Raw genomic sequence first — 15,423 nt, forward strand, 5'->3', positions numbered from 1 at the left:
TGGCTTACCGATGGGATCTGTTGCCACTGCTGGTTTGGATAGCAGACTTGGTTTGCTAAGCCCTCTGGCATTGATGGCAGTGATTCTGTGTTCATACTCCAGGCCCTCAATAAGATCTGTCGACCTGTATCTGGTCATGGTGATGGGATTCTTGTTGGCACGCACCCATCTGTCAGACCTGACTTCTTTGCGCTCGATGATGTATCCAGAAACCTCAAGGCCGCCGTCTTCTTCTGGCGGGTTCCAGGCCACGGTCATGCCATCACGAGAAACATCAAAGACGGTTGGACGGCCAGGAGGTCCAGGCACATCTGTAGAGGAGGAGGAGGAGGAGGAGAACAATGTTACCATACCTCTGTTGACGTAGTTCTGTCTGTATACTCAAATTGGCTAATTTTGTAACCTTAAAAAAAAGCAAGTCTTACTCTTCAAGCTCTTGCAGATGACGATCTCAGATTGAAGGAATTCTCCAGTGCCGTAGCGATTAATGGCAGCTGCACGGAAGACATACTCATTTCCCTCAATCAGGTTCACAAACTTGAAGGTTGGCCGACTAACAGATTCGCAGACAGGCACCCAGCCGGGTCTATGAGCATCACGCTGCTCCACCACGTAGCCGCTGATTGGAGCTCCGCCATCTCTGGCTGGAGGATCCCAGCTGCAGCTGACGCTGGTGGCATCAATCTCATCTAACCTGATGGTTCCCTTTGGTTCATCAGGTTTAGCTGGCAAAAGGGGATTTACAGGATTAATCATTACCGTCAACTTGATGGCCTAAAACGTTAATAAAAGACTTATACTTAAATTGTACATTTAGAAATGACTTTATTGTAACCTGCTCCTGATGAGCATCAGCAATACTTAATGAGTCTAAATAACAAACGAGGGATGGTTCCTTACAGAGGATGATGACCTTGATGACCTCGGTGATGACACCGACAGCATTCTTCACCTCCAGGGAGTAGTCACCAGAGTCGTCGATGTTGGTGTCAGACACAGTCAGTTTGGAGAACTTGCCAGTGCTCTTGATCTTGACACGGTCTGTGATTTTCATCTTGTTATCTCTGAAGTACCAGGAGCAGATGGGAGGAGGCCTGCCAATGAGGGGCAGGTCCAACTCCAGAGTCTTGCCGGCCAGGACATTGACGACCTTCTGAGGAATACTGGAGAAGTCCACCACGGGCATTACTGGAAAAGGAAAAGGGGAGATGCAAAAAAATGTTTTATTATAGTTTACACCCCGCTTGGCTTGGGAAGTAGATTATGAACTGAGCTGTGATGTTTTGCTCAATGGCACAGAATCCTGGAGGCCAAAGTAGCAACCTCATGGTTTCCTTCATAAGCATATATTTCTAACTTTTCCACTCTTAAACCCCCATTGGTTAAGAAGCTAAAGGATAGCTAGGTGCAGTGTTTTTAGTACATGTTTCTGCTTAAAGTATCTTTAAAAACATGTTGTGTTTAACTTTTTTTACCTCTCTGTTCCTGTACGGTGATGGCAGTAACAAGCTCTTTGGGCTCACTGACTCCTCTGCTGTTGATTGCTCTGATTCTAAACAAGTACTGCTCGCTCTCGTTCAGCTTCTCTATGGTGTGCTCAAAGTCAGTGGTCTTCAGCGTGGCCACCTTCATCCACTTGTCAGTGCCAAACTTGCAGGCTTCGATGACGTAGCCTGTCAGTCTGCTGCCACCATCGTGCTCAGGCTTCTCCCAGCCCAGGGTGACGGTACTCTTGGTGACGTCGATCATCTCCAGCTTGTGTGGCGGCAGAGGCACCTCGCAAACCAGGATGACGTCGGGAGTCTCGCAGGGCTCACCAATACCATAGATGTTTTCAGGGAGGACCCGGAAGTAATACAGCATACCCTCCATGAGGCCGTCGATCTTGTAAGAGGTCTTACTGCACTTGGAGGTGACGGTCTTGTAGGCTCTCATGGAGGCCTCACGCCTCTCAATGATGTAGTTGTTGACAGGAGCACCGCCATCCACAGTTGGGGCTTCCCAAGATATGGTTGTAGACTCCTTGGTCAGCTCCTTGATCTTGAGTGCTCCAGTTGGTCCAGGAGTATCTGACAATAAAATAATATTTTGTCAATATATAACATCTCTAAAACTACCATATCACCTCAAATCTAAATGTTCTAGAACAAGTCACATGCCCTATGTAATATCACAATTCTGTTCAGTGACATCTTCATCAACTTACCATAGACCTTGACCAGAATGTTGACTTCCTGTTTCCCAGCAGAATTCTCGGCTACCAGTGTGTACTTGCCGGCGTCGTAGCGGTGGACCCTATCAATGATGAGTGTAGTGGATGTGCTGTTGACATCAATGAAACCTCTGTTGTGTAGGTCAACACCAGGTTTGCTCCAGGTGATGGCGGGAGTGGGACGACCAGTCACGCTTACGAACAGGCGGAGGGATCCACCCGCGCGCAGACAGATGGTCTTCTTCAGGTCATCGTGGAGCTCAAAGTCAGGAGTTTCTGTGTGAGAAGGGAATATTAATATATGGCTGCAATGTAAGCAGTATAAATGTTTACACATCATGAAAGACATCATTAAAATAATGAATTTATTGGAAGAAGAAAAGTCAAGAGTGAAACTAAATTTGAACCTGGTGTGCATGTTGATCTATGGATGTGATTTTTTTTTATTATAAAGCAGTATAAAGGGACATCTCTTTTATATCTCATCTATTCCTCCATAAAAGTATCAGATATTTCCTTTTCCAGATTCCTTACCAATTCTCTCCACTGGCTCAGTCTCAGCACTTGGTTCACTGAAGTCTCCAGTACCGTTGATGTTGATGCCAGCCACTCTGAAGCAGTATTTCTTGCCTGCTGAAAGTCCAGTCACCACGTACTCTGCGGCACGTAAAGTCTTTTCGTGGGCCTTCTTCCACTCCTCTGCTCCGGCTTCTTGCATCTCCAGGATGTAGCCCATCACATCAGCTCCTCCGTCCTCCACGGGGCGGGACCAGGCCAGGCTGATGCTGTCGGCGTGAGTGTCGGTGATACGAGGGATAGAAGGAGGAGAAGGAGTGCCTGAGAGGAGAGGATACAGGAATGACAATCAATAGATCTGTGATATCCAAAAGGATCCACTGATTTGTTTCTAGACATTATTACCAATTAGTCCTGTCATAAAAGATAGATTTATATAGATCTGAACAAACTGGACTTACATGTTGGCACTCTGCAGACGACATACAGAGAGACCTCGCTGGGTTCGCTGTCTCCGGCCTTATTGATGGCCGTCACTCTGAACTGGTAAATGTTGCCTTCAGTCAAACCGGACACCTTCAGCATGGTGTCCAGGTAAGCGCCATCTCTGTTCACCTTCACCCAGCGGGCACTCTTTCTCTCGCGCCTCTCCACCAGGTAGTGGATCAGCGGGCTGCCGCCATCACTCTCTGGCTTCAGCCACTCAATGGTGGCAAAGTCCTTTCCTGACACCAGGATCTCTGGAGTACCAGGAGGAGTTGGCACGGCTGGAGGTCAGGAGAGGTAATTCAGTGTTAGAAGTTATAAGAATTTCATTTGTTGTTTTATCTTTCAGTCTAATAGTTTGCTCTCAGGGGTTTTGTCTTGCTTTCATCTTAGTGGGATCATTGTTTAAAGATAAAAGAGCAGGATCTGTAGAACACAGAGATTTTTGGAATAGTATCAACAATAATCACTTACTGAAAGTGTTTCTGGCAACCATGGGCTCGGACTGCAAGTGGACTCCAGCTCCGTATTTGTTGACTCCCCGGATTCTGAACAGGTACTCTGTGTTCTTGAACAGTCCTTTGATGTTGCAGGTCAGCTCTTTGCACTCGGCATGCATGATGACCCAGTTGAGTCTGTTGGTGTCTCGCCTCTCCACGATAAAGTGGGTGATCTCATCACCGCCATCCTCAAGAGGAGGTTTCCAGCTCAGTGTGCACGACTCCTCTGTGATCTTGCTGATCTCAATGCAGCCTTCACATACTCCAGGGGTGTCTGGAAAGAGACAGATAGCTCATTGTAGTACTATTAAGATAACAATGACAAAAACTAATACTTGAAGTTTAATCTGCAATGCTGAAAAACAAAGCAATCTTTCTTACCAAGCACTTTGACGTTGACCTCAGCAGTCTTGGTTCCGCTAACGTTCCTGACCGTGAGGATGTACTTTCCAGTGTCATCTCTGTCACAGAACTTAATGATGGCCATGGCCTTGGTGGAGGTGTACTGAAGGTGGTACTTTTCACACAACTCCAGATCCCTGCTGCCCTTTGACCAGGAAGCCTTGGGGTCAGGCCTGCCTCCCACTGCAGCGTCCAGAACCAGGTCTGAACCGGCTCTGACCATGACGGTTTCGGACAGGAGTTTGCTGTCCAGCTGGGCCTTTGGAGGCTCTGTTGGGTGGAAAAAAGGAACATGATTATGAAGCAATGTATTGATAAGATAGGAATCCTTCGCTGGGACTGTAATATATGCACATTTGATTCATTCTACATGTTTAAGCCTTAAGGTGTTGATCACAATAACTTACTTACTGAACAGGAAACTTTAGACTGTTTCATCCTAATGTTTTTGTTTCATAAAAGACTTTTCATCGTGATGTATTGACAGATTGTATCACAATCCTAGAGGCACATCTTACCGAAGTCAGTCTTGCACTGCACAGAGCCAGTGGACTCTGAGGGGATGCTGAAGACCTGGTTGGCATTCTTGGCGATGACTCTGAACTCATAGGGCTCTCCTTCTCCCAGGGCAGTAACAGTGTAGAAGGTGTCCGTCACGTTGGTGTAGTTACACTTGAGCCAGCGGCCTTCACCGGTCAAAGTGTATGGCTTACGCTCAATGATGTAGCCCACAATCGGACTACCACCATCATTCAGTGGAGCCGACCATTTGAGGGACACGGTGGTTCTTGTAACATTTGTGACTTCTGGCTTACTTGGTGAATCTAAAAAACAAATCAGACATGTTGGAATTATGGAGTATTAACTTAAAGGCCACTGGATAGATGATCCTGAACTGTTAAAACTCACCAACTGGGTTTTGAGCAACTGCTCCCTTAGAGGCCTCGCTGGCTTTGCTCAGCCCAGCACTGTTCATGGCATAAACCCTGAACTGGTACTCTAGGCCTTCAACCAGGCCTTCCATCTTGCAGTAGCAGTCAAAGCAAGGGATCTTGTTCTCCCTCACCCACAGGATATTGTTCCTCTCCTTCTTCTCGATCCAGTAGCCTGTCACCTTGCTTCCACCATCATGGTAGGGCTCCTCCCATTTTAGGGTCATTGTGTTAGAAGTGACATTGAAGACTGAAGGCCTTGTTGGAGGGCCAGGGGGTGCTGAGATAAAAAACAAGATTTTGTCATAATGTCATAAATGCCAGCCTGATTCAGTAAAATACTTTTTACAGATATTACCGGTCTAATAAATGCTCAACAACTTACATCTATTCTGTATTAATCATGTGTTAAATTTCTGAATAGGTTTGTTTGGGAAATAATACTTACTGAAAGGATGCTCTGCAACAATAGTCTCAGACTCAGTGTACTTGCTGACACCAAATCTATTCTCGGCAGAGACCCTGAATGTGTACTGCATGTACTTGGTCAAGTGACTGACATCCAGAGATGTGCGCTTAACGCTGGAGTTTATCAGCTGCCAGGCGGTGGAGCCAGACTCACGCTTCTCCACGATGTAGTTGGTGATTCCAGTGCCGCCATCATCCTCTGGTGGTTGCCAGTTAATGACGCAGGACTCAGAGGTGATGGATGAGATTTCGATGGGTCCAGTTGGAGGACTGGGTCTACCTGTGACATTAACTTCAATAGTGAAGGTCCTGGTTCCTGCCACATTCTCCAGAGTCAGGTAGTATTTACCACCATCTCCTCTCATGGTCTCCTTGACTGAGATGCTGGTTCTGTCCTTAGTTGTTTTAATGGAGACTCGGTCTGAGTTCTTCAGCCTCATCTCTTCCAGCTTCCAGGTGACCTTAGGGGCAGGTCTTCCACTGATGGGAACATCAATGATGAAGGTTCTGCCAGAATTACATGTGATGAGCTGGTTGGTAATCTCACTGAGGTCAGCAGCAGGTTCAATGTGAGGCTCTTTGACAAGCGCCGGAGCCAGAGTTTCTCTGGGTGTGCTGTAACCAGATTCATTCTTGGCCTTCACACGGAAGTCATACTCTTCACCCTTGTTGAGCTTTTCAACCAGATAGGTGAGATTATTGGTGTTGCCAACCACTACCCATTTATCCGTACCCTTTGGCTTAGCCTCAATGACGTAACACTGGATGCGGCTACCGCCATCATGCTCTGGTTTCAGCCAGCCCAGGAACACAGAGCTGTCTGTGGTGTCCAGGATGTCCATTCTCTTTGGAGATGCCGGCTCTGCGGTGGCAATGACAGGCTCAGTGAGCTCAAACGCCTCACCCACACCGTGCTGGTTCTCAGCTGAGACCCTGAAGAAGTATGGCACTCCTTCAAGCAGGTCCTGGATCTTCAGGATATGCCGTGTGCATTTGCCACCAGACTGCTGCCATGTGCGGCGGCTAGCCTCGCGCCTCTCAACAATATAGTGATGGATTCGGGCTCCACCGTCATTGAGAGGAGGCTCCCAGATAAGTGTGACCGAGCCTCTGGACACCTCCTTTAAGGCAACAGCTTGAGGAGGTCCAGGAGTGTCCATAACTTTTACAGTGAAGGTAATGGCCTTGCTGCCACTAGCGTTCTCCAGGTTAACAGTGTATTTGCCCGTATCATTTCTTGAGCAGTTTTCAATGCTCAAAGAACTGTAGCAGTCTGTAGTTTTGACCTCTGACATGACACCCAGCTCGCCCTCTTCCTTCACCCATGTGGCCTTGGGAATAGGCTTTCCTCTGAAGTTGATGCCCAAGCACACTGAGCCTCCAGGCTTGACAATGTGTGTCTGCTTGAAGGTGGCGTCAATATCGACCTGTGGTGGTGTTAGCCTGTCTACAGCCTGAGCAGGCTCTGGGATCTCCTTGTCCTCACCTCTACCCACATGGTTGGTAGCTGCAACATGGAACTTGTACTCAGCTCCTGTCTGTAGACCAGTCACAGTGTAACTTGTGTCTGCCACCAGCTCCTCATTTACTCTCTTCCATTCGGTCTCTTCTCCCTTCACCATTTCAATGATGTAGCCCAGGATCTCCATGCCTCCGTCGTCAGCAGGCCTGGACCATTCCAGGCTGATGGAGGTGTTGGTGGAGTCGGACACACAGACCACAGATGGAGCACAAGGAATATCCTTTGGCTCGGCAGCCTTAATAGGTAAAGAGATGTTGCTAGGAGCTCCAACACCAGCGTCATTCATGGCCATGACACGGAACTCGTATTCCATATCCTCTGTCAGGTGGAGCACCTTGTGAGCACATTCAACGATGGGCTTCTTGGTTGTCACCTTGTAGAACCGGACAGTCTTCTTTTCCCGTTTCTCCAGGAGGTAATACTGAATGGGGTTTCCTCCATCAGATGTTGGAGGAGTCCAGGACAGGGTGATGCTCTCTCCTGTCATCTCAGTAGCATCAGGAGTGCCAGGAGCATCAGGAGTAGCTGAGGGAAACAATTTTGATCAGTCAGTGCATTATTTTCATAATGTGAAAACTAAAACTTTAATATTAAATTAAAAAAAAGCCTTTCCAGCTTTCCACTTACTGTATTGCATCTGTGGGAAGATGGGGCTGGACTCCAAAGGTCTGCCAACTCCAAACTTGTTAACAGCAGAGGCCCTGAACTGGTACTCATTGGTCTTGATGAGCTTGGTTACATTGAAAGTGCACTCTGTACATTCGTCAGACACCAAAGACCAGGAGATCTTTGCAGTCTCACGCTTCTCAATGATGTAATGTGTGATCTCTGAGCAGCCGTCGTTCTCCGGTTGGTTCCAATTCAGAGTGCATTTACCCTCTGAGATGTTGCTGAAAGTGATGGGTCCTACCGGCTCCCCAGGTGTGTCTGTATCACATGGGAGTGTGAGATTAGAACATGAGTAAAGAAATAAAGTGGTGTACAACTACACTGTTTTATAAAGAGTGAAAATGTTAAAACTGCGTACCTTGGACTTGAACAAGGATGCCCTCCTTCCTGCTTCCAGATCCGTTAGTAGCCTCCACAGTGTAGTGGCCACGGTGTGTACGATCAGCGTCCCTGACAAACAGGGTGCTGGATCCAGCTACATTGATGATGTCCATCATCTTTTTTGTAACCTCCACACCATCTCTGAACCAGACGACCTTGGGAACAGGGCGTCCAGTGATGGTCACCTTCAGCCTGATGTTGTCTCCTGCCTTGACCATCAAACCCTCAAAGTACTCAGGGCCAAACTCAATGTTTGGAGTGGCTGGTTTAAAGAAAAAATGGAATGCATTAGTACAGTACTTAGCTTAAAACTTGCCAACTCAACGTTGAATGACAAAGAAATGATCAAGAACATATTCAAATTGCTAATCATGGAGTCATCCTCCAAATTCTTTTTACCCACCGTTCTCACTTCTGACCACAATCATTCCAGAGGAGTTGGAGGGAGGACTGACGACACCGATTGCATTTCTGGCAGTCACTCTGAACTCGTAACGTTCATTTGTTGCCAACCCAGGAACGGCGTACTGGCAGTCATGTACATCAGTCAAGTTGGCCTTGAACCAGCGGCCATGGCCTTGGCGTTTCTCAATGCTGTAGCTGGTAATCTTGCTACCACCATCACGTTTGGGGGCATCCCATTTCAGTGTCACTGAGTCACTTGTCACATCAGTGTAGTCGGGCTGACCAGGAGGATCTGGAAGACATCAGATTAATCTTTCAATAAATTTTTTCTAAAGTGCTTTCATTCTAGTCTGATTTAAGAAAATATATTATTCCAATATTCTGCATGTTAGAAGTGGAAGAAAGAAACAAAATAATGTAATGGTCTGAATCTGCACTCACCAACAGGACTGACAGCCATGATTGGCTTGCTCTCATCACTCATTCGGCTGAAGCCAGCATCATTCTGGGCGTATACTCTGAAGGAGTACTCAAGACCTTCAATGAGCTCCAAGATTCTGTAATCCGTTTCTTTGATCAGCATAGTGTTCACCTTTTGCCACATGATGCTGTTCTTTTCCCTCTTCTCCACATGGAAGCCCTGGATGGGGGTACCGCCGTCATAGATGGGCTGCTCCCACTGGATGGTCATGCCATCGTTAGTGACATTGTATACAACAGGCTTGCCTGGTGGGCCTGGAGGCCTGAACTGGTGCTTTGCAATGACCATCTGTGAGATAAGAGGCTCGCTGACACCGTATCTGTTCTCAGCACGCACTCTGAACTGGTACTGGGTGCCCTTGATCAGGTTGGGGACCTTGAACTGAGTATCAACTACACTAGAGCAGGCCATCTTCCAGTCAGACTGGGAGGCGTCACGCTTCTCTACAGCGTAGCAGGTGATGTCTCCACCACCGTCGTCATTGGGTTCATCCCAGGAGATCATGATGCTTTCAGCTCTCACTTCATCCAGGCGGATGGGTCCAACAGGCTTTGATGGAGGTCCAAGTGTGATGACGTGGATATGGAAGGATTTCCTGCTGACTTTATTGTCAAGAGTCAGAGTGTATTTACCCTCATTCTCCTTGGTTACATTCTTAATCATCAGAGTGGCTTTGTTTTCTGTCTTCTTGAAGCGGATCAAGTCACTCTCCTTCAGAGGCAGGTTGTCCTTCAGCCACAGGATAGAAGGTTTGGGTTTACCTACGTATGGCAGCTCGATGTGCACATTGTGTCCCAGACGAACACTGATACGGCTACCTGGGTACTCTGCGAGGTTTGCCTCAGGTGTGATAAGGTAGTCAATAACCTTGATAGGCCCAATCTCAACAAAGTCACCCTGTCCCTTCTCATTCCTGGCAGCAACTCTGAAGAACACGTCTGAGTGCTCCTTGAGTTTCTTGACTTCAAACTCACACTGTCTGCTGGTTCCTCCTAATGACCATTCCTGGTCCTTGAGCTTCTGCTCAATGACGTAGTCTGAGATGATGCTGCCGCCATCGTAATCTGGCTTTAGCCACTGCAGAGTGACAGAGGTCTTTGATGAATCCTTCATTGAAACCTCCTTGACTGGTCCTGGAGTCTCTGTGGCCTTCACAGGCTCATGTGTTTCACATGGATCACCAACACCGTTCTCATTCTCTGCTAACACACGGAAGAAGAAAGATGTCTTCTCTGAGAGATCTTCAATGAAGTATGTTGTGTCTGTGCATTTGCTTGTCACTGCAGAGAAGGATCTCTTGGAGGAATCCCTCTTCTCAACAATGTAGTTTGTGATCTCAGCACCGCCGTCGAGGAGTGGAGGCTCCCAGCAGAGAGTGACCTTTCCACGGGTCACGTCCTTCATGACCAAGTTCCTGCACTGAGCTGGAGTATCCTGGACCTTCACGGACAGGGAAAGTGACTTTGGCTTTCCGACACCGTTCTCTATCTTCACTGTGTACTTTCCGGTGTCAAGCCTGGTCACCTCACGTATCACAAGAACTGTGGTAGTGTCTGAGTGGTGGAACTCATATTTGGGGTCACGATCGATGCATTCTTCTCCCTTACTCCAGGAAGCAGTGGGAGCAGGTCTACCCTTCAGAGGAACAGACAGCTCCACATCCTTGCCAGCTTTCACAATATAATGAGTTCTCATGGCCACATCTGAATCGATCTTGGCCTCCTCTGTTAAAATTAATGAAAAATACACATCGTCATACAGGGAATTCTATATGTGAGCTACGCAAAACAAACTAGACATAAGTGTTACATACTGAACAACCTTCAAATTTTCAAAATCTGTGATTTATTTACCCAAGATATCCTTAGCTTGCACAGGCTCAGTCATCTCCAGAGGCTCTCCATGGCCAGCACAGTTGACAGCAAATACTCTGAAGAAGTAGTTGACATCTGGTTTTAAGTCATGAACTGTGTATTCTGTTGTCTTGACCTCTCCCCTGGAGGTAATCATAGCCCATTCTTCCTCTCCCTCAACTAGCTTCTCCACCATGTAGCTGGTGACCTCACTGCCTCCATCCCATTCTGGCTTGGACCAGCCCAAGGTGATGGATGTCTTGGTGGAGTCCACCACCTTCAGCTTGCAAGGCTCATCTGGTGGATCTGTAAGTAGAATGTATTTGTTTAGTTGGAGTGTACTGTAATAATATCTCTTGTTTTTGTTGGCAATCTGTGAATGTTAGACCACTTACCAACTGGGTCAGCAGCCTTGTAGTAGTCTGACGTATCAGAGAACGGTCCTTCTCCGGCTTTGTTAATGGCACAGATGCGATATTGGTACTCGTTTCCTTCCGTGAGGTGGTAGACGGTCTGTTTGACGCCAGTTACAGGGTCTTTGTAAACTCTGATCCAGCGCAAGCTCTTCTTGTCGCGTCTCTCCAGGTAGTAGCCCGTCACAGCGCTACCTCCGTCTACACCTGGTTTGTCCCATTCTACCACCATGGTAGTCTTGGTGATGGTATTCACCTCAGGAGTATGAGGCTGCCCAGGAGTTACTATAGAACAAGCAAAGATAAAATAAGTAACAATCTTTTTTTTCTCATAAAATCAAAGAATTTTTGAAAAAACATAAAGACAAAAGATACGTGCTGCAGAGTAACGTATTAAGTTTATATAGTGTTACCTAAACAGGAAAACTCAAAGAAACTAGAAAACAGTACGCTCGATCATAAAAACTCTTCTAACTTTACACTTTCATTAACACTCAAATTCACAGCATACTTACCAAAGGCGTTCTTAGCAATGACTGGCTCCGACACCAGTGGCTCTCCAACTCCGTATTTATTAACGGCCATTACGCGGAAGACATACTCATTTCCACGCAATAGCTTGTTGACGGTGACGTACGTCTGCTCGTGTTGGTCGGAAATTGTCGACCAGACCACTCGGCTGGTTTCACGCCTCTCAACAATGTAGTGGGTGACCTTGAAACCTCCCTGGTCAGACTCAGGCACAGGCTGCCAGCTGAAGGTTATCCTGTCTGCTGTGATGGAGTTGAACATTATGCTGCCGGCTGGTGGTCCAGGTTTGTCTAAGGGGGATAAAAAAAAGAAAGAGAATATGATCATAGGAGTGAATGAAGACTGAATCACATTAGAGCATTACCATTTAAATTGTATATATTCAGAATTATGGAAATATGAAAAGGTGAGGCAAGAATTTGTAAATACCTAGGATTTCAATCCTGATGGTTGCAGATGCTGAGCCCAGAACATTCTTGATCTTGATATCATATGAGCCTGTGTCAAAGCGGGCTGCATCCTTTATCAGAACAGCAGAAGAGTCGGTCGTGCTTTCAATAGAAAGGTTAGAAGTTGCTAACAGCTCCTTTCCGTCCTTGAGCCACTCAATGGTTGGCAGAGGCTTGGCGATGATCCCGACTCTGAGCTTAACTGAAGCTCCAGCCTTGAACTGAACCACATCCAGATACTCTGGAGGAAGGTCAATAGCAGGGGCACCTGTGGGACAGGAGATACCAATATAAGTAATGTATAAATACATCCAATAAAATGTAACAAGAAATGCAAACAGAGACTTAAATTAAATACTCACCAGATGCATCAACACAAGTGACTGGGCCAGCAATGAGAGATGGGTTGCTGACGGACCCAACTGCATTCTTGGCGTATACTCTGAACTCATAAGACTCATCCTGGTTCAGTCCAGAAACAGTGAAGCCCAGCTCAATGATGTTTGTGAAGTTGGCCTTCACCCATCTGCCACTGGGAGCTTCTCTCCTCTCCACACTGTAGCCGGTAATCTTGCTGCCACCATCGTAGGGAGGCCTCTGCCAGGCCAGTCTGACGGAGTTCTTGGTGACTTCTGTGATATGGACATTTGCTGGGGGCTCTGCAACATTAAATTATGAAAGATGCAATTTTAGCGAAAACAACAGCCTTAGTGTAAACTCTTATTTTATTAATGCTACGGGTCACTTCAAAGCTGGGGACAGAGATCCAAATTGAAATCACTTACCGCAGGCATCAATAGCAAGCACCTCTTCAGAGGTCTTGCTCAACTTTCCAATACCGGCGGCGTTTTCAGCTGCCACCTTGAATTCATAGATGAGGCCAGGGCAGATGTTTGTGACTCGCCACTGGTTTCCTGAGATCGCAGTCTTGTTGACCTTCTGCCAGAGGATGCTGCTCCTCTCCTTCATCTGGAGATGATATCCAATCACAGTGTTTCCACCATCATTGACTGGCTCATTCCAGCAGACTGTGAGGCTCTCTCTGGATACATAGCCGAGCCATGGTGTGGATGGAGGCCCAGGGATGGCTGTAATGGACAACATTCATGTTAATGTTTATTCATAAAGATCATCCATTAAACAAAAGTTGTCAAAGGAAATGGATAATTAAAAGAGCAAGACCCCACCCCCAACACACACACTATTACTTACTGTATGGAAGCTTTATCATGACGGGCTTGCTGTCAATATGGCTACTGACACCGAAGCGGTTCTCAGCCTTGATCCTGAACTGGTACTCCTCTCCTTTGGTAAGCTTAGTCACCTTGATTGAGCTTCTGGCAATGCTAGTTGACACCTCTGCCCAGTTAGGAGTGCTGGTTTCACGTTTCAGAACAATGTAGTTGGTAACAGGACTGCCACCGTCATACTCTGGAACCGCCCATTTCAGACATACTGTGGTTTCTCCAACCTCACCGACCTCGACTGGACCAATAGGAGGTCCGGGTCTGTCCAGCACAATGAAGATAAGGGAGATCTTGGTGGTACCTCCCACATTTGAGGCAGTGACTTCGTATTTGCCAGCGTCACTTGCAATGCTTTCATTTAGGGTGATGAATAAACTGTCTGGAGTTACTTCAGTTAGCAGCCTCTTGGATCCCTTGATGACAACATTGTTCTTGGACATAGTCACCTTAGGCATTGGCCTGGCGGTGAGAGGAATCTCAAAGGTCAGGTTTGATCCTGCTCTCACATAAACTGTATTCTTGGGGTAGTTCTTCAGGTCAAATTCAGGAGCCTCTGTTCAAGAAGAAGCCATCAATGTGATGATTAATGTCTTATAATCAATTTCACTACATAGACGTACAGAATTCACTTCATTATTTATATCATATACTGTAACTTGCAACTTGTAAAAATGTATTAAATTGTTTTCTAGGGATAATAATAATAATTAATATCAAAATCTCAAAAGATAATACCGTGTATTTCCTTGACGATAACGGGTACGATCATCTCCTTTGGTTCACTGAGTCCAGCATGGTTCTCGGCACGGACTCTAAAGAAGTATTCTGCACACTCCCTCAGGTTCTTGATGGTGTGGGTCATGGTCCTCACAGTGGCACATTTCACCCACTTGGTCTGTCCCTTCTCCAGGGCATCAATAAGGTAACCAGTGACTCTGCTACCGCCATCATATTCTGGTCTTGTCCAGGCAATCGTAACGCTGTCTTTTGTAACATTTGCAACTCCAAGTTTCGTGGGAACACTTGGTACCTCTGTAAAAGACAGTGGGAAATTTCATAAGGCACATTTTGTCAAATGGTAAAGATTGTATTAAATACATTTCACAGCTACTACATTTGAAAACTCTCAGTTCATATATTACCTGTAATCTTTGTTCCAGCCTTGGCCTCCTGAGGGACACCCACTCCATACTCGTTTTCTCCAATAACTCTGAAGTAATACATGGCTCCCTCCTGCAAGTCTTCCACCTTAAATGTCAATGAGTGGCAGTTGCTGGTCACAGACACCCATGCCTTCTTACTGGCCTCACGTTTTTCAACATGGTAGGCCTTCACTGCATCACCACCATCGTTTTCTGGAGCTTCCCAACAGAGGGTTGCAGAATCTCTGGTCACTGCTGAAACTTTAACGTTGACAGGAGGTCCAGGAGAGTCGAGCACCTTGACAACCATGGGCAATGTTGCTGTTCCCAGTGGTGATTCAATAGTGACGCAGTACTCTCCAGAGTCGTTTCTGGTTGACTTCTCAATTGTCAGAGAAGTGCTTGATCCTGTTGATTCAATGGTTCCTCTGACCTTCAGATCAACGCCCTCCCTGGCCCATGACACTGATGGCACAGGTTTGCCCTTGAATGGTACCTTGAGAGTAAATGCTGTGCCATGCTTGACAATAAGTACTTTACGCATCTCAATGTCAACATCAAATGATGGCTCTGCAGTTCTGTCCATTGCTGTGGCTGCATCTGAATATGGGCTACGCACACTGCTGCCAACTCTGTTTATTGCCTTGACACAGAATTCATATTCTGCATCTGTCTTCAGTTCAGTGATTGTGAACTCCAAGCTCTTGGTAAGAGGGATAGCCTCAACCCATCTTGCTAGTTCTTCGGGTGATTCAGGTACCTCCTCTTCCTCCTCCTCCTCCTCCTCCTCCTCATATTCTTCCTCTTCTCCGAC

At 46.7% G+C, this 15,423-nt stretch overlaps 1 protein-coding gene across 1 annotated transcript in view; it reads right to left on the minus strand.

The window, feature by feature from the left end:
- Nucleotides 1-15,423, minus strand: part of ttn.1 (titin, tandem duplicate 1) — a 125,690-nt gene that overhangs the window by 11,774 nt on the left and 98,493 nt on the right. Inside the window, exons 145-169 of the mRNA XM_054614808.1 lie at nt 14,610-15,312; nt 14,203-14,499; nt 13,433-14,020; nt 13,006-13,308; nt 12,583-12,879; nt 12,201-12,488; nt 11,756-12,061; nt 11,223-11,525; nt 10,828-11,133; nt 8,935-10,698; nt 8,501-8,785; nt 8,066-8,350; nt 7,666-7,965; nt 5,497-7,563; nt 5,026-5,328; nt 4,635-4,940; nt 4,096-4,386; nt 3,689-3,988; nt 3,190-3,495; nt 2,747-3,049; nt 2,207-2,488; nt 1,476-2,069; nt 901-1,188; nt 426-725; nt 9-311 (exon numbers count right to left, since the gene is read on the minus strand). Of these exons, the coding sequence (XP_054470783.1) occupies nt 9-311; nt 426-725; nt 901-1,188; nt 1,476-2,069; nt 2,207-2,488; nt 2,747-3,049; nt 3,190-3,495; nt 3,689-3,988; nt 4,096-4,386; nt 4,635-4,940; nt 5,026-5,328; nt 5,497-7,563; nt 7,666-7,965; nt 8,066-8,350; nt 8,501-8,785; nt 8,935-10,698; nt 10,828-11,133; nt 11,223-11,525; nt 11,756-12,061; nt 12,201-12,488; nt 12,583-12,879; nt 13,006-13,308; nt 13,433-14,020; nt 14,203-14,499; nt 14,610-15,312 (11,668 nt within the window). The remainder of the gene's footprint in view (nt 1-8; nt 312-425; nt 726-900; nt 1,189-1,475; nt 2,070-2,206; nt 2,489-2,746; nt 3,050-3,189; nt 3,496-3,688; nt 3,989-4,095; nt 4,387-4,634; nt 4,941-5,025; nt 5,329-5,496; nt 7,564-7,665; nt 7,966-8,065; nt 8,351-8,500; nt 8,786-8,934; nt 10,699-10,827; nt 11,134-11,222; nt 11,526-11,755; nt 12,062-12,200; nt 12,489-12,582; nt 12,880-13,005; nt 13,309-13,432; nt 14,021-14,202; nt 14,500-14,609; nt 15,313-15,423) is intronic.

This window comes from Anoplopoma fimbria, chromosome 16, assembly GCF_027596085.1.
Source record: "Anoplopoma fimbria isolate UVic2021 breed Golden Eagle Sablefish chromosome 16, Afim_UVic_2022, whole genome shotgun sequence".
In the NCBI taxonomy this organism is placed as follows: Eukaryota; Metazoa; Chordata; class Actinopteri; order Perciformes; family Anoplopomatidae; genus Anoplopoma; species Anoplopoma fimbria.